Below are 19,296 nucleotides of genomic sequence, written 5' to 3' on the forward strand. Positions count from 1 at the left end.
TGTGGCAATCTCAAGTGTCGTGTAACACACGTATAGGCTGCGTCACTATATTAGCCGCCGTCGAAAAAAATTATAATCAGATTGTGTCAATCAATCAAAACAACCAGGCAAACGAAAGTACGGTATTTGGCGAAATCGGCTCCAAGAATAAACAAGTGAAACAAAGAAGAAAAGTGAACAAGTTTGAAGAAAAATATCACACACACAATTTGTGACCAAAACACACATGTAGTCCCGCCCGGAATAAGCTTTTTTTTGATGATTTAGGACTTTTGCGCACATTTTGAGCTGACGAAAACACAACATGGCGGCTCTCGCTCCTCCAACTATCGCGAGACACAAAAAAACGAAATCTCGCGCGCGCGAGATCCTGATACATCCGGTGTTTCTCTGTACGCTATCTTGTCACGATGACTTGTTGACAAACGAAGATTTGCGAAAGAAAGAGAAAAGCGCCGAGTCTTGAGTAGAGAGCTAATAAAGTACCGGTAATCGCTAATCGAGCGAAATGAAAATCCGCGGCGACTTCCATTAGGTGAATGCTATTCAAGTTTAGGTAACGTTTTAGCCGCATCTTTTTATAAGCCGCAATGCGATTTTTTTTGAAAAAAAGTCGCGGCTTGTAGTCCGTCAAATACGGTATGTGGTTTTGTGTCTTTGTAAGAGAAAGAGTGAGAAAGAGAGAGAGAGAAAGAGAATGACGGTGGTGCATGCTTGCCAGGTAGACAAATTCCATGTGTGTAGTTCTCAGTGAGGGAGGGATAGTGGTGGTGCATACCTGCATCATGATCATGCCTGTCATTTTCACACTTAACTTCTTTTTCTTTTTGATCACACCTTGACCTTGATTTTCAACGTCACTTTGGTCTTGTTTTTCACCCTCCACACGACATCTGCAAAGTGACCTTGAATTTTACCCCCACCTTACACCCTGAAAATGACTGCTTCTTACACCAAACTTGACACTGAATTTCACATCCGCCCTATATACGCTTTATATTTTCGACTTGACCTTGTTTTTCACCTACAATCCAACCTTTTTTTTGTTCGTCAGGCCCTGGGACTGAGACTGAACGCAGACGTCACGGACGCTGAAGCGGTTCTGGACCAGGTGAGCCAGCAGGTGGGAGCACGTGCCGTCATCCTCTTCACGCTCCCCGCACACACCCGCCTTCTGCTGCAGGCGGCCAAGAACCGCGGGCAGACCGGCCGCTTCATTTGGATCGGGACCACGGCCTGGGGGCGTGACAACGAGGCGCTGGCCGGCTTGGAGCAACAGGCCTCAGGTGCCATCGTCATGCAGCCATACTCCGCCTTCGTGGAGGATTTCCGCAGCTTTGTCAAGACGCTGACGTTCACCAACCGCCAGGGCATCCCTGATGACTGGTTCGAGGAGATCTACCAGACCATGCATACGTGTAAGATCGCAGAAGCCCGACGAAGCCTCCCCTTCTCCAATCTGTGCAGCAAGCGTGAGCGAATCATCGACACCATGGTGCCCTACGACCCGTCTGTGTTGCATACGGTGATTGCGGTGTACATGGTGGCACAGGGACTGAACCAGATCCAGCCTTGCCAGGGTTCTTCACTGGACATCTCGGCCTGCATCAGCGAACTGCAGAATCGCAATGATGAGATTTACTTGGTGGGTGACTGGCTTTGTGTGTATTGATGTGTGTGTGTTTGTGTGTTTCTTGGTAAGTGTGTGTGTACATGCCTGTGTGTGTGTGTGTGTGATTGGTTTTGTGTATCCTGATGATAGTGTGTGTGTGTGTGCGTTTGTGTAGAGCTTGTGACTTGTTTGTTAATTGTCAGTCTGTCTTTGTTTGTTTTCACAGAAACTATCACTATTGTCATACACTTTTGTTACTTTCGTCCATTGTTGATACCGTGGTTTAGTAGTTGTCCATTTCATACTTGGATCAAAATAGCCTTCTCCTAAAAGATTGAATACTGTTGAAGTTGTCTGCCCATCGCTCACTGCTTCACACTTTATTGCTTCATCAGGCTGTCTTGAACGCCCAGTGGAACGTGCTGCCGTCCTTGGTGGGAAACAACACTTTCTCTTTCACCTTTGACAGTGCCGGGTACGGCAACATCGGCTTCGACATCTTGAACTACCACAGCTCTGAGTCGGGTTACGTTTACAGTCGGGTGAGTTACTTGTTGCTGGTCTTGTCCAGAGAAATTCACATAACGTGTTAAAATTAAAATTAAATGAATGCTGTGAATTCAGGTGAAAGTTAATTTCATCAGCGCAAACTCATACACACATAGGCAAACGCACATATGCACAAACACATGCATGCACACATTCTAGCACACACACACACAAACACACATGCGCGCTCGCACGCATGCACGCACACACACTCACACACACACACACACACACACACACACACACACACACACACACACACACACACACACACACACACACACACACAGTAACACACACACAGTAACACACACACAGAAAACCAACACATACAAACGTTGATGAAGACAATGTACTTTTCCTCTTTCAGCTGGGCCGCTACACAGATAACCTTGTCTTCAGTTCGCGGACATACCAAGGCCTGATTCTGTACGACCAGGGTGTGGTTCCCACATCCAACTGTGTGGGCACTGAGTGCAGGTGTCAGGGACCTACTGGAATCTGTGAGTTTATTCATGCTGTTTGTTTTCTTTGTGGTGATTTTTGTTTGGCAAGGAAGCAGTTTATTGGTTAGTCAGTTTATTTCACTATCAGCTTTTATAAAACTGTGTCAAGAAGGCTGCTAGCAGTTGTCTGAGAAATTTGTCGCAGGGTGTAAATGCTGACTGCCCATTATAGGTTACAAGGACCACCTAAGTGGTGAAATCAGCTTTTGCTCAGACCCTTACAGGCAACTAGGTACTGGTGGTTCATGGAAAAATTAGCTTTTGCTGAGACTTTCACAGGCAACTGGGTACTGGTGGTTCATGGTGAAATCAGCTTTTGCTCAGACTTTCACAGGCAACTGGGTACTGGTGGTTCATGGCAAAAGCTGATTTCACCATGAACTGGGTACTGGTGGTTCATGGTGAAATCAGCTTTTGCTCAGATTTTCACAGGCAACTAGGTACTGGTGGTTCATGGTGAAATCAGCTTTTGCTCAGACTTTCACAGGCAACTAGGTACTGGTGGTTCATGGTGAAATCAGCTTTTGCTCAGACTTTCACAGGCAACTAGGTACTGGTGGTTCATAGTAAAATTAGCTTTTGCTCAGACTTTCACAGGCAACTGGGTACTGGTGGTTCATAGTAAAATTAGCTTTTGCTCAGACTTTCGCAGGCAACTGGGTGGAGTTGGTTTGTTTCCTTAACCTGCACTCTGTCTAAACAACAAGATGACTGGGTGAAACAAAGTTGAAAAACAAAAGAAATCGGTACTCACCAACACACAAACAGCACAGACAAAGACAAAGTGGAATTTTTGCCATAAGGCTTCTTCGGGACATCGAATACACAGGAAAACAAAAATCAAAAACACAAGCAGCACAAAATCAAACAGGGGTTATAATATGGAGGGAAACATAAAAGGTTGCACTTTGTGTTTCAGACGGCATACCCAACCAGTGGATGTACAACCCGCGCCAGGCCAGCCTGGTGGTGACAGAAGAAGGACGCACGTACCAAGACCCTGCCACAGGAGCACTGCACTACGTGGAGACCATCCCCTCCGTCACCAGCCGCTTCCAGGACATGTGGGGCGTTGCCGTGGCGACCCTGGCAGCCATCGGCATCTTTGTGTCGCTGGCGCTGTTTATCTACCTGCTGGTGGTGTACCCGGTGCGTGGTGGCACCAGCGTGCTAGGCTACGTGCTGGCCTTCAGTATCATACTGCTCTACGGGCTGGTCTTCGCCTTCGTGGCCCACGTCAACGTCGAGCTGTGCGGTCTGCGCAGGTCAGTTTGGTCCTGAGATGATTGTGGTGGTGGTAGCTTTATTCCATCAAACCTGTCTATAACGACCAAAAGTAGTTGCAATGGAAAGGTGAATTATATAAAAAAACAACGTGTCAACGTTGAGCGCACGTCAGTTTGGTCGCGAGATGGTGGTGGTGGTGGTGGTGGCTTTCTAATGTGGAACCCCCCTTGTAAGACACCCACCACCCCCCCCCCCCCCCCCCCCCCGATTTAAGACTTCCTGTTTTTAAAGACCTTGCTTTTTGACTCACATGCGAAGCAAAAGTGAGTCTATGTACTCGCCCGAGTTGTCCGTCCGTCCGGAAAACTTTAACGTTGGATATTTCTTGGACACTATTCAGTCTATCAGTACCAAATTTGGCAAGATGGTGTATGATGACAAGGCCCCAAAACACATACATAGCATCTTGACCTTGCTTCAAGGTCAAGGTCGCAGGGGCCATAAATGTTGCCTAAAAAACAGCTATTTTTCACATTTTTCCCATTTTCTCTGAAGTTTTTGAGATTCAATACCTCACCTATATATGATATATAGGGCAAAGTAAGCCCCATCTTTTGATACCAGTTTGGTTTACCTTGCTTCAAGGTCAAGGTCACAGGAGCTCTTCAAAGTTGGATTGTATACATATTTTGAAGTGACCTTGACCCTGAACTATGGAAGATAACTGTTTCAAACTTAAAAATTATGTGGGGCACATGTTATGCTTTCATCATGAGACACATTTGGTCACATATGATCAAGGTCAAGGTCACTTTGACCCTTATGAAATGTGACCAAAATAAGGTAGTGAACCACTAAAAGTGACCATATCTCATGGTAGAAAGAGCCAATAAGCACCAATGTATCGATTGGAGATTGGATTTCCCTTCTTTGAGTCATGTGACGTCAGAGGCCGACAAAACTTTATAATTTGGCTTTTCAGGTTGACCGAAACTTCAAAGGAACTCAAAAAAAAAAAACGTCATGTGTTTGATTGCATGTGTGTGTGCTGTTCAATGTCAAAATAACAACAAAGTGAGTACATGACGTGTGTTTTGTAGTTCCTTTGAAGTTTCGGTCAACCTGAAACGCCCAAATATGAAGCTTATGTGTTTGATTGCATACATGTGGATTGCATGCATGTGTGTGTGTGCTCGTTCAATCGTCAAAACAACAACAAAGTCATAAGTACCTGAAAGGAATTCGATCGATACATAAATGTTATTTGCGTGTTTGACCAAAATATGACATTTTACACAGATCGAGACAGTCATTGTTCACCTCGACCGCTAGCGCGGTCTCGGAGAACAATGACTGTCTCGATCTGTGTAAAATGTCATATTTTGGTCAAACACGCAAATAACGTATATTGTACTTCCTATGTCTTGAATTAACAGCTTTGTGTTGCATGACCTTGGATGACCTTGACCTTGGGTCAAGGTCACATGTATTTTGGTAGGAAAAATGTGTAAAGCATGTGAGTCGTATGGGCTTTGCCCTTCTTGTTCAGATTGTCTGTTGATTAGCTCTGACAATGTACCCCCATTTTAAGACTCCCCCTTTTTAAGACCTGATTTTCTCAGATTTGTCAAGGGCTTAAAAGGGTTCCACTGTACCGTCAAACCTGTCTATAACACCAAGCGTGGTCGTTGCAGACAGGTGGTTGCAATGGAAAGGTGAATTATGTAGAAGAAAAAGGTGTGTGGGATCCTTCAGATGGTCGTTGTGGGCTGTTGGTTGCTTTCGAGAAGATGTCGCAGGGGCAGGTTTGACTGTATTTTTATTCTGTTTTAAGTTGTTTTTGTGCTGTTGCAACAGAGTCATACAGGAATTAAGGTATCAAAAGAATATTTCTTAATCCGTTTTTGACTCACATGCGAAGCAAAAGTGAGTCTATGTACTCACCCGAGTCGTCCGTCCATCCGTCCGGCCGTCCGTCCGGCCGGCCGTCCGGAAAACTTTAACGTTGGATATTTCTTGGACACTATTCAGTCTATCAGTACCAAATTTGGCAAGATGGTGTATGATGACAAGGCCCCAAAAAACATACATAGCATCTTGACCTTGCTTCAAGGTCAAGGTCGCAGGGGCCATAAATGTTGTCTAAAAAACAGCTATTTTTCACATTTTTCCCATTTTCTCTGAAGTTTTTGAGATTGAATACCTCACCTATATATGATATATAGGGCAAAGTAAGCCCCATCTTTTGATACCAGTTTGGTTTACCTTGCTTCAAGGTCAAGGTCACAGGAGCTCTTCAAAGTTGGATTGTATACATATTTTGAAGTGACCTTGACCCTGAACTATGGAAGATAACTGTTTCAAACTTAAAAATTATGTGGGGCACATGTTATGCTTTCATCATGAGACACATTTGGTCACATATGATCAAGGTCAAGGTCACTTTGACCCTTATGAAATGTGACCAAAATAAGGTAGTGAACCACTAAAAGTGACCATATCTCATGGTAGAAAGAGCCAATAAGCACCATTGTACTTCCTATGTCTTGAATTAACAGCTTTGTGTTGGATGACCTTGACCTTGGGTCAAGGTCACATGTATTTTGGTAGGAAAAATGTGTAAAGCAGTTCTTAGTGTATGATGTCATTGCTAGGTTTAGCTGAAGGTCAAGGTCATGTAAAGGTCAAGGTCAAGCATGTGAGTTGTATGGGTTTTGCCCTTCTTGTTGAATAGGTGTTCCAGCAGCAAAAATCAGCAGCAGTTAAATTTCTCGATCAAGGATTTCTTCAAGTGCAGAATATCATGATATGTATTTTTTCACTTGTTTCAAATGAAATATCGAAAAGAGCTCTCTACGGATATGTTTTTCTAGCGTTTTGCCCCTGTCATTGATATTTTAAACTCTATATTCGTTCATAAAATCTTTCACCTTCAAACGTTATTATGTATTTAACTGTATTCAGTCATAAAATCATTCACCTTCCAACATTATGAAATACGTTCGCAGGTTTGGATTGGGTTTCGTCTACGCCATCGCATACTCTGCACTGTTTGTGAAACTGGTGGACTGTTGGCGATCCAGGAGGAAGGAGGACATGTTTACCGTCAAGTACAACAAGCTGGGACGCCCCATGGGTCTCTTCATGGTCACGGTGCTGCTCGTCTTGGTGCAGGTGAGAATGTGGATTCTTTAAGTTTCTTCTTCTTCAGTCATGGGTTGAAACTCCCATGTACACTCATGTTTTTTTGCACAAGTCGGTTTGTTCGTGTATGACCCTTTTTACCCTGCCATTTAGGCAGCCATACGCCAATATCGGAGGAAGCATGCTGGGTATTTTCGTGTTTCTATAACCCACCGAACTCTGACATGGATTACAGGATCTTTTTCGTGCGCACTTGGTCTTGTGCTTGCGTGTACACACGGGGGTGTTCGGACACCGAGGAGAGTCTGCACACAAAGTTGACTCTGAGAAATAAATCTCTCGCCGAACGTGGGGACGAACTCACGCTGACAGCGGCCAACTGGATACAAATCCAGCGCAATACCGACTGAGCTACATCCCCGCCCGTTTTAACTGGTTATTTGGTACGAGTTTCATACCCGGGTTTTTGATTTTTTTTTTCCCAGGGTCAACATTCTGTACAGACTCTAATCAGTGTCTGTGCACCCCTGTGTGCAGGTGATACAGATGCAAACTTTCTAACGAAAGTCTTTGGTGCATGACAGAGGGTTAAGAACAAAAAATGAACAGCACTATAGTATATGGCCGCGGCCCTATGCTCCACAGGGAGTCTACAGGAATAAGTCAAGTAAGTCAGTCATAGTATATGGCCGCTGGCTTTCGTGATGGAGAAAGAAAATTGATTTTCCATAGAACTTACCTTAGCTTACCGGGTCCAATTCGGTTCCATTCATCTAAAAAGTGTGCAAAGCCTTTGATGTATGATTTCAGGTGATAATCAACGGGGAATGGCTGATCTCCATTCACTAAAATCAAAGTGTGCAAAGCCCTTGATGTATGATTTCAGGTGATAAACAACGCGGAATGGCTGATCTCCATTCACTAAAATCAAAGTGTGCAAAGCCCTCGATGTATGATTTCAGGTGATAATCAACGCGGAATGGCTGATCTCCATTCACTAAAATCAAAGTGTGCAAAGCCCTCGATGTATGATTTCAGGTGATAATCAACGCGGAATGGCTGATCCTAGAGGAACCCAGAGTGGTGCGCATTTTCTACAACGACCAATACTGGCCGCGCTGCACGCCAGACAACTTTTACGATGAGGGTCTGGTGTTGTCGTTGTGTTACATCATGGTGCTCATACTGCTGACCGTTCTCCTGGGTTTCTGCTCTTTTAACAGGTAAAGAAGGAGTGTGTGTGTGTGTGTGTGTGTGTGTGTGTGTATGTTTGTGTGTGTATGTTTGTGTATGTTAGTGTGTTTGTGTATGTTAGTGTGTGTGTGTGTGTGTATGTTTGTGTTTGTTTGTGTATGTTAGTGTGTTTGTGTATGTTTGTGTTTGTGTATGTTTATGTGTGTGTGTGTGTTTCTGTATGTTTGTGTATGTTTGTGTGTGTGTATGTTTGTGTTTGTGTATGTTAGTGTGTTTGTGTATGTTTGTGTGTGTGTGTTTGTGTGTGTGTGTATGTTTGTGTGTGTGTGTGTGTGTGCTATCAGCATGCCAGCCATAAACACACAGGAGAGAGAGGCTACAAGTGGAGGGTGTTATGAAGGAAGTTTCTCTGTACCAGTCCTTTAGTCTAGTCATCTTTTACGGAAAGTTCATTCAGAGAAAATGAGATGAAACAGACGGAGAGGTAGTCTACATGTTGAAGGCAGTATAATGGTTATACAGTGGAACCCCCAATTTGAGACTCCCTCTTTTTATATTTAGTCAAGTTTTGACTAAATATTTTAACATCGAGGGGGAATCGAAACGAGGGTCGTGGTGTATGTGCGTGCGTGTGTGTGTGTGTGTGTGCGTGTGTGTGTGTGTCTGTGTGTGTGTGTAGAGCGATTCAGACTAAACTACTGGACCGATCTTTATGAAATTTGACATGAGAGTTCCTGGGTATGAAATCCCCATACGTTTTTTTCATTTTTTTGATAAATGTCTTTGATGACGTCATATCCGGCTTTTCGTGAAAGTTGAGGCGGCACTGTCACGCCCTCATTTTTCAACCAAATTGGTTGAAATTTTGGTCAAGTAATCTTCGACGAAGCCCGGACTTCGGTATTGCATTTCAGCTTGGTGGCTTAAAAATTAATTAATGACTTTGGTCATTAAAAATCTAAAAATTGTAAAAAAAAATAAAAATTTATAAAACGATCCAAATTTGTGACAGTCCATCACAAAATCAGTCTTAAGTCGAAATTTGGATGATTTGAGTTAGTTATTATTTTGAAATTGTTAGTCTTTCCTGGATGTTTAGAAAAAAAAATTAAAGCTCTAGGTCAATAAATAACGATATTACGGCCATTTTTATGAAAGAAGTTGACCGGCGGCCATTTTGAGAAATCGGGCTTGAAAGTTTTGGAAGGCACCAGCTTCACATTTTCCTTAGCAACGGGGGTTGAAAATTAACCTCACCCTTCCAAATGTTGCACAAGTGTACTTTGATCTTTCATGCATCATTTAAATGCAAAACGAAGGGTTAAAAGAACAATTATCACCATTTTTGAAGGCTTTGTTTACATCATACATGTGGAGGAAAACGGTCAAATACAGGTCATACACATCAGCAAACATTTTCACTGTCATTATCAGGAATAAAGAGGTTACATGCATCTCACCTACGTTTTTGTCCATTAGTTTGACAAACACTTGAGCAAAATCAACTTACTTGTATCAATCACTTTGTTGGCATCGAATAGGAATACGTACAGATCAGAATGTAGATCCCAAACACAGGAACTCCTCCACTGTGACAGTCTGTTCACCACAAAAGCTCTTGCACATCAATGTTGACACCACCTCCAACCTCACCTTTATACATGTCACATGTCTTGCACTGAGAGCTGTAGAGCTACAATTTCCTCCGGATCAAACTGGGTGATACATTCACGACGAGTATTTCTGGGTGCAGCGTCGGGAACTTTAATCTGTTTGCAGCCAGTTCCATTGGCTTTGCAGCAACGAAGGCGAGTTCTCTCGAGCACATCACAGCCCTGTTGCAATTAACGAACTGCAGCATGCACCTCCATCACATCTCCTCTACAACTCGCCTCAACTACGTGTGTTCTTGCAGTTGATGCAGTGCCATTAGAAACGCCAACGGTGTTTTTGACACTGAAAAGCGGACGGTCTGTCTCCTCTTCGTCCGCATATTCAGCAAGCGTCACATATTTCGGCATGAGAATCGGAGTCACTGAATCCAGCAACGTCTTCGGCAAAGAAATCCAACAACAAATCTTGGAGTTCGTGGTTATTTTCAAGCGAATCGCAGTTGAGAAGCGCTGTCAATCGGCGTACGTCAGTCATTGTTTTGGTTTCGTTCAGCGAACGGAAATCATACTGTGTTACTTCCCCCTGGACTGATTTGACCAATGAGGAGGCCGTTGCTAGTCCTTTTTGGAAGGCAGACAAAGCTGATTGGTTCAATCTTAAAATTTGTTTACGTGCCGGTTTCCTTATTTGGAGGAAGTGGACGGGTATTTTGAACCACTGCGCAGCAGGGCGCGAAAGCTGATGCAATAAGCTTTCCGACGGTACCAAACTTGTTGGGGCCCTGTCAGGGATACACTAAGCAAATTATCGGTCAAAGTGAGGCATTTTGATGTCATGCTGGACTTTTTTGATGAATGTATTGCATTTAAATCCAATAATTTAACTATTTAGCGATTGATTTTGGCATATTTGTTTGGTTGTCATGTAATTTGGGGTCTACAGAACACGTTTCTGCAAAAAAGTGAATTTCACCCAGATAGACCCTCAGTGCCTTTTCCTCGAACTAGCTCGCTTTCGTCTGCTGCGACTTAAGACTGGTTTCGTGGTGGACCGTCACATTTACGTTCATCTTATTTTCCATCATTTTCTGATTCCAAAAACATATAAATATGTTATATTCAGATTAAAAACAAGCTCTGAAAATTAAATATATAAAAATTATTATCAAAATTAAATTGTCCAAATCAATTTAAAAACACTTTCATCTTATTCCTTGTGGGTTCCTGATTCCAAAAACATATAGATATGATATGTTTGGATTAAAAACACGCTCAGAAAGTTAAAACAAAGAGAGGTACAGAAAAGCGTGCTATCCTTCTTAGCGCAACTACTACCCCGCTCTTCTTGTCAATTTCACTGCCTTTGCCATGAGCGGTGGACTGACGATGCTACGAGTATACGGTCTTGCTGAAAAATGGCATTGCGTTCAGTTTCATTCTGTGAGTTCGACAGCTACTTGACTAAATATTGTATTTTCGCCTTACGCGACTTGTTTAAGACCTCATTTTCTCATTCTGTATTTTCTGTTCTTAACCTCTGTCAATTTACCCCCAGTTTAAGACTTCCTCCTTTTTAAGACCTGATTTTCTCAGATGTATGAAAGTCCTATAAGAGGGGTTTCACTGTACAAACCCGTGACACACATCCCTTTTTGCTCCAGCACAAAGAATCATCGAGAGGCCAGGTGGATTCTGGGAATGGGCATTCTCTCGGTGCCCATCTGGGTGGTGTGGTGTGCGTGGGCGGTGCTGGGTGCCGTCAAGACGAGGGACGCAGCGGTGGCGGTGGGTCTCCTGATCAACGCCACGGTGCTGCTCCTGCTGGGACCGGTGCGCAAACTGTACCTGCTCAACAAGTACCAGGCCCTGATTGAAGAGGAGGAAAGGACCAATGAACAGGAGGAGAGGGCCAATAAAGGTGGGGGATGTGTGTGGGGGGGAGGGGGGGGCGTTGTGTTTGTGTGTATGTCTGTGCGCGCACAAGTGCATGTCAATGTGTGAGAGTGCATGCATGGAGAGGTGTGTGTGTGTGTGTGTGTGTGTAGGCATGTGAGTGAGTGAGTAAGTGTGAGTGTCTGTGTGTGTGTATATGTGTGTGTGTGTGTGTGTCAGGCATGGGAGTGTGTGTGTGTGTGTGTACGAGAGGGGAGAGAGCCAGTGCTTTAGAAAGATTGCTTTAGAGAGTGATTAGTAAATTTAGGCTCATCTGAAGATGCATTACATACTAAGTCACCCCATGGCTAGAGGGGTAAAATACCAGGTTCGTTATAGCTGGACTCCACTGTATACAGAGTGGACAGTGCATGTTTGAGAGCAAATCTCAGGAATCCATGACACTAATTACAAATAGCTTAATCTGTTGACTGTACTTGTGTTTTGTGTGAATGTACTCACACCCTTTAAAGGGAACTTGAATTAAAACGTTTGCTTTTTCACTGTGCAGCCAACGATTATTCCTCGGCGTACGGCAATCAGTATGACAACGCTCCCCAATTTCAGGACAGAACGTCCAACATCGGCAGCACGCGGGGACCGTACAGGTACCCCCCCTCCAGCATAGGACACTCTGGGCGATAAACTGAACGCACAGGTAAAATGCTTTCTTTTGTTTTTTTGCCAGGTTACAATTACAAATGAGAGTTTGAAGATTTATAGCTAAACTGCATAAAAGAAATTGTGAAAGAAACTTCATCTGCCCAGGGGTACAAGTAGCTAGCTATGCCTAGAATGTGATAAGAGTTCTGGCAGAATGGTGGTAGAAGAAAATAAATGTCAGTTAAATAGTCCAATGGTATTGGTGGCTTTGAACGTCGCTTTCATTTCGGAAAATCTCTTTTGTTATTGTAATCATTTTAGTTCTTTGGTATTTTTAAAAAAAAATGTGCATTCAGTTGTACTGTATTTATTTAGCTTGCCTCTGATGTGATGACTTTAGAATTATCTGATTTGTGCAATTACTTGTAGTTTCATTTGGGAAATCCAATACAGTGGCACCCCAATATATTGACATAAAAGTATCTGAGAAAATCAGGTCTCAAAAAGGAGGGAGTCATAAATTGGGGGTAAATTTATATAGGTGATGAACAGAAAGTCTGAGAAAACAGGGCCTTTAACACTTTCTACCCCACCTATGTTGACCAAGTTTTTTTTAGCCGAGACCAGCTGTGCTGCAGCAGGTCACTCAAAATTGTAGTAACTGTGGAGTAACTGTGTATCAACACGTTGGAATGCAGGCGTTAGATGGACGTTACAGGAAGCGACTGAAGCTATCAGTCTGAGCGGATATATCCGTACCTAGTCAGATAGAGCCATATGAGTGGAGCTGGGAGACAACGAGTTAAGAGTTAAGTGGGTGGGTTTCTTCTTGTCGATCACACAATGGGTGAGCGCCATAGGTGTCGCTACCGCCCTGATATGGCCCTTCGTGGTCGGCTGGGCGTAAAGCAAACAAACAAACAAATAAGTGTCGCTATGGTCTGACAATATCATTGTGTGTGTATATGCGTGGTACCATGGTTGTCTAGAGAGCGCCAATGGCCTAGTACCTCCGTCTTCAGCTCTCCTGGTTTTCTAATTATCCCAGTTTCCTTCTGGTAGACGACTTGCCGACCAAAGCTGACGAGCATCGTCTGCCCGGGTTTGTTTCTCCGGGGTATCCTTCCCCGTAGCTAGAGCTTTTATGGCGGCTCTTAATCGCCATGATGAACCTGTCATTGGACATGTAAGGCATTTTGTAGAAGTAGTGGAGCCACCCTCTACCCCACCCCGTCCTGGTAGGAACATCGCCAGTTGGTTCGGGACTGCTTATTTGCTAAAGCTAGCTTATTCGCAGCTAACCCCTGTATCAAAGGGCCGTTCACTATCCACCACCTGTGACCCGCTGGGTTGGGGATGGTCGCCCCGCTACTGATTTGGAGGTAGCCTGGTCCCAGTAGTGGGTGGGTTTAAAGGGGGTTCCACTCTATGTATGTAGTCGCCTTGATCTGTTCAGTGTTTCAGTAGGTTCTCTTCATCTGTATTCAGCATGTCTCATGCTCATTTGCTTTGATTTGGTCATATTTAACCCGTCTGTCAAAACTTTATATCACATTCACCGGCTAAAATCACAACAGGTATCATAAACAACTTGAGACATGTTGCATGTATTTGTTGCAAATTGTTAATGCATAAGCTATTTTTGTGTGATTTCAGGTGCCAGAAATTGTGAAACGTCCGTGTTTGGCTGTCTGCGAATTATGAGAAAGTTACTTACAGACTGAATATGTTTATGACTGAGGTGCTTACCTGTATTTGTCTTTTGTTGTTTCTTTGTTATGATGTAGTTAATGAAACATAGTGATATGGAACACACTTAAAACATAGAACATTTTGATGTGGAATTGAAACTAGGATAAAAACAATGCTTTTCAGCAATGAATTTAAAAACAAACAAACTATTTTTATGGAAATAATGAGTAGAATTAGTTGGGGTTTTGTTTGTTTGTTTTTTGTTTGTGGGTTTTATTTCAACCTGCATGCATTGCATTTTATGTGTGTCGGTTTGTTTTTTGGCTCACGTAAGTGTAGCCTATGCGATGCTAAACTTTGTCTGTCTGTGCGTGTGTATGTGTGTGTGTGTGTGTGTGTGTGTATGTGTGTGATAGAAACTTTAACATTTGACTAAACACCGAAATACTAATTTTACCTGGTTATTATCCAAGCAACAGCTTCAAAATATTGAAGCAATGATCAACATTTCGTCGGCACGTATGTAGTTAAAGTGTGTATCCAAAGAAAACGGGTGGTGGGGGGTTTTGGGGGGGTAAAAACAGCTGACTGGTTTGTGTCGTGTGTGGTATGTAGACCAGGTCAGGGGTCAAGGTTAGGTCAGATCGCGTGAAGGATTGTGGTATAGATACAGTTATCACCGAGCTGCAGTTCGCCGATTCGGAGAAGACAACTCATGATTTCAAATTGTTCGGTTTCGTAGCTCCAGAAAAATAGATAAAGAAGATACCAAAGGAGATTTCCTACAGGTTAATCTGCACAGCGTGTTTCCAGTGTCTGCGCGAGGAAGCGCTGTCGAAAGCGCAGTGTCGATCTGGCCATCTGGCAGTCGTGTCCCCGTAAGTACTAAAAAGTAGGCTACAGACAGACAGATCTAGATCTAGTGTCTCGCACTCTTGCACCGTATCACTTATGCTTACTGTTTCTTTCTTTCTTTATTTGGTGTTTAACGTCGTTTTCAACCGTTCAAGGTTATATCGCGACGGTATGCTTACTGTGTGTGTGTATGTGTGACGGAGTGATTGAGTTTGTGTCACTGTTTGTCGATTTCTTACGTGAGCCGTGAAGGCTTCGCCTCTTGTCTTTCTTTTCTTATTGTTGTTAATGAATAGGATAAGGAAAAAAGTTTCCAAAAGAAAAAGCAAGAAAAGCTTAATGATGCTGAATTTTGTTGAAATTGTAGTGCATGTTTTCTTCTGCTTTTTGTGACTTAACTGCCACACATTTAAAAACAGTAAAGTACAGTGGATAAAAGAATCAGCTAGTAGTTGAAGTGGGTGTCATTTGACATTTGTTTTCAATTTTTTCCCTCTCAGAAATGTCTCATTATCGTTCAATTTTTCGTATATTTATGTTCAATTCTTTGTACAATTTCATGCCTTCAGTGTCTGCTGTGTGAGTGACTCAGTGAGTGTTTAAAAATCCTACAGAAGCCTTTATCTGGCTCGGCTTTGGATATTCCAGTAGATATAGATTGATGTACTTCATCCTTTCAGTAAAACTGTCATGTTCTTTAATGTGATATTATGTTTGTGCTGGCTTAATTATTTTTAAATCTCAGTGTATACACATTGGCAACTTAGAGTTGTCTGTACATTGCCATAATTGTAATATAATTCGCTTAAATATCATTGCATACTTTCTTCACCATTGTTAAATATGTACTGCAGAATTCTGCTATAAGACAAAATGTATGCATTTCTACTTGAAAATAAATATTTTTCTACATATCTGCAGTCTTTATATTATTATGGTGTGTTTATGTTGTTTTGTTGGTTGTGTTTATCCGTATTGTGTGGGTGTAAGTGTTGTCTATATCGGGCACAGTCCTTGTATTTAAGTGATTCAAGACAACATACACACACAAGCATGCATGCACACACACACACACACACACACACACACAACACTCAATCGCTCACACACACACTCTCACACAGATACACACACACACACACACACACACACACATACAAAGTAAATTCGTATGTACAATGTATGTGTTTGTTGTGTGTATCGGACACAGTCCTATATCTGATACAAGAAGAAGAAGAAAAAAAAGTCATCCCCACAACCAGCATTACAGCAACAGTGACAGTTATGTTGAAAACAAACACACACAGTGTCATCACAACAACCAGCATATACAGCAACAGTGACAGTTATGTTGAAAACAAACACACACAGTCATCACAACAACCAGCATATACAGCAACAGTGACAGTTATGTTGAAAACAAACACACACAGTGTCATCACAACCACCATTACAGCAACAGTGACAGTAATGTTGAAAACACACACACACAGTGTCATCACAACAACCACCATTACAGCAACAGTGACAGTTATGTTGAAAACAAACACACACAGTGTCATCACAACAACCACCATTACAGCAACAGTGACAGTTATGTTGAAAACAAACACACACAGTGTCATCACAACAACCACCATTACCGCAACAGTGACAGTAATGTTGAAAACAAACACACAGTGTCATCACAACAACCACCATTACAGCAACAGTGACAGTTATGTTGAAAACAAACACACACAGTCATCACAACAACCACCATTACAGCAACAGTGACAGTTATGTTGAAAACAAACACACACAGTCATCACAACAACCACCATTACAGCAACAGTGACAGTTATGTTGAAAACAAACACACACAGTCATCACAACAACCACCATTACAAGCAACAGTGACAGTAATGTTGAAAACAAACACACACAGTGTCATCACAACAACCACCATTACAGCAACAGTGACAGTTATGTTGAAAACAAACACACACAGTCATCCCAACAACCACCATTACAGCAACAGTGACAGTTATGTTGAAAACAAACACACACAGTCATCACAACAACCACCATTACAGCAACAGTGACAGTTATGTTGAAAACAAACACACACAGTCATCACAACAACCACCATTACAGCAACAGTGACAGTAATGTTGAGAACAAACACACACAGTGTCATCACAACAACCATTACAGCAACAGTGACAGTAATGTTGAAAGCAAACACACACAGTGTCATCACAACAACCACCATTACAGCAACAGTGACAGTAATGTTGAAAACAAACACACACAGTGTCATCACAACAACCATTACAGCAACAGTGACAGTAATGTTGAAAGCAAACACACACAGTGTCATCACAACAACCAGCATATACAGCAACAGTGACAGTTATGTTGAAAACAAACACACACAGTGTCATCACAACAACCAGCATATACAGCAACAGTGACAGTTATGTTGAAAACAAACACACACAGTGTCATCACAACAACCATTACAGCAACAGTGACAGTTATGTTGAAAACAAACACACACAGTGTCATCACAACAACCACCATTACAGCAATAGTGACAGTTATGTTGAAAACAAACACACACAGTGTCATCACAACAACCCCCATTACAGCAACAGTGACAGTAATGTTGAAAACAAACACACAGTGTCATCACAACAACCACCATTACAGCAACAGTGACAGTAATGTTGAGAACAAACACACACAGTGTCATCACAACAACCACCATTACAGCAACAGTGACAGTAATGTTGAAAGCAAACACACACAGTGTCATCACAACAACCAGCATATACAGCAACAGTGACAGTTATGTTGAAAACAAACACACACAGTGTCATCACAACGACCATTACAGCAACAGTGACAGTTATGTTGAAAACAAACACACACAGTCATCACAACAACCCCCATTACAGCAACAGTGACAGTTATGTTGAGAACAAACACACACAGTGTCATCACAACAACCATTACAGCAACAGTGACAGTAATGTTGAAAGCAAACACACACAGTGTCATCACAACAACCACCATTACAGCAACAGTGACAGTTATGTTGAGAACAAACACACACAGTGTCATCACAACAACCATTACAGCAACAGTGACAGTAATGTTGAAAGCAAACACACACAGTGTCATCACAACAACCAGCATATACAGCAACAGTGACAGTTATGTTGAAAACAAACACACACAGTCATCACAACAACCACCATTACAGCAACAGTGACAGTAATGTTGAAAACAAACACACACAGTGTCATCACAACAACCACCATTACAGCAACAGTGACAGTAATGTTGAAAACAAACACACACAGTGTCATCACAACAACCACCATTACAGCAACAGTGACAGTTATGTTGAAAACAAACACACACAGTGTCATCACAACAACCATTACAGCAACAGTGACAGTTATGTTGAAAACAAACACACACAGTCATCACAACAACCATTACAGCAACAGTGACAGTAATGTTGAAAACAAACACACACAGTGATAACCAACAACCACCATTACAGCTACAGTGACAGTTATGTTGAAAACAAACACACACAGTGTCATCACAACAACCACCATTACAGCAACAGTGACAGTAATGTTGAAAACAAACACACACAGTGTCATCACAACAACCAGCATATACAGCAACAGTGACAGTAATGTTGAAAGCAAACACACACAGTGTCATCACAACAACCACCATTACAGCAACAGTGACAGTTATGTTGAAAACAAACACACACAGTGTCATCACAACAACCACCATTACAGCAACAGTGACAGTAATGTTGAAAACAAACACACACAGTGTCATCACAACAACCACCATTACAGCAACAGTGACAGTTATGTTGAAAACAAACACACACAGTCATCACAACAACCACCATTACAGCAACAGTGACAGTAATGTTGAAAACAAACACACACAGTGTCATCACAACAACAACCATTACAGCAACAGTGACAGTTATGTTGAAAACAAACACACACAGTGTCATCACAACAACCATTACAGCAACAGTGACAGTTATGTTGAAAACAAACACACACAGTGTCATCACAACAACCACCATTACAGCAACAGTGACAGTTATGTTGAAAACAAACACACACAGTCATCACAACAACCAGCATATACAGCAACAGTGACAGTAATGTTGAAAACAAACACACACAGTCATCACAACAACCAGCATATACAGCAACAGTGACAGTAATGTTGAAAACAAACACACACAGTGTCATCACAACAACCCCCATTACAGCAACAGTGACAGTAATGTTGAAAACAAACACACACAGTGTCATCACAACAACGACCATTACAG

At 42.4% G+C, this 19,296-nt stretch overlaps 1 protein-coding gene across 3 annotated transcripts in view; it reads left to right on the plus strand.

Annotated features, from left to right (window-relative positions):
- The window catches only part of LOC138975332 (uncharacterized), a 60,080-nt gene extending 44,239 nt beyond the window's left edge, over window positions 1–15,841 (plus strand). Inside the window, exons 28-36 of one of the 3 annotated variants that reach the window (XM_070347989.1) lie at window positions 1,055–1,645; window positions 2,008–2,154; window positions 2,532–2,664; window positions 3,587–3,932; window positions 6,903–7,068; window positions 8,077–8,261; window positions 11,507–11,763; window positions 12,289–12,435; window positions 14,037–15,841. In XM_070347989.1, the coding sequence (XP_070204090.1) occupies window positions 1,055–1,645; window positions 2,008–2,154; window positions 2,532–2,664; window positions 3,587–3,932; window positions 6,903–7,068; window positions 8,077–8,261; window positions 11,507–11,763; window positions 12,289–12,422 (1,959 nt within the window). In that variant the 3' untranslated portion in view covers window positions 12,423–12,435; window positions 14,037–15,841. Of the gene's footprint in view, window positions 1–1,054; window positions 1,646–2,007; window positions 2,155–2,531; window positions 2,665–3,586; window positions 3,933–6,902; window positions 7,069–7,848; window positions 7,954–8,000; window positions 8,052–8,076; window positions 8,262–11,506; window positions 11,764–12,288; window positions 12,436–14,036 lie in introns of those variants that run through there. The other 2 variants (XM_070347990.1, XM_070347991.1) reach the window with 2 other exon arrangements.
- Window positions 15,842–19,296: the final 3,455 nt, after the last annotated feature.

Source organism: Littorina saxatilis, linkage group LG9 (assembly GCF_037325665.1).
Source record: "Littorina saxatilis isolate snail1 linkage group LG9, US_GU_Lsax_2.0, whole genome shotgun sequence".
Lineage (NCBI taxonomy): Eukaryota > Metazoa > Mollusca > Gastropoda > Littorinimorpha > Littorinidae > Littorina > Littorina saxatilis.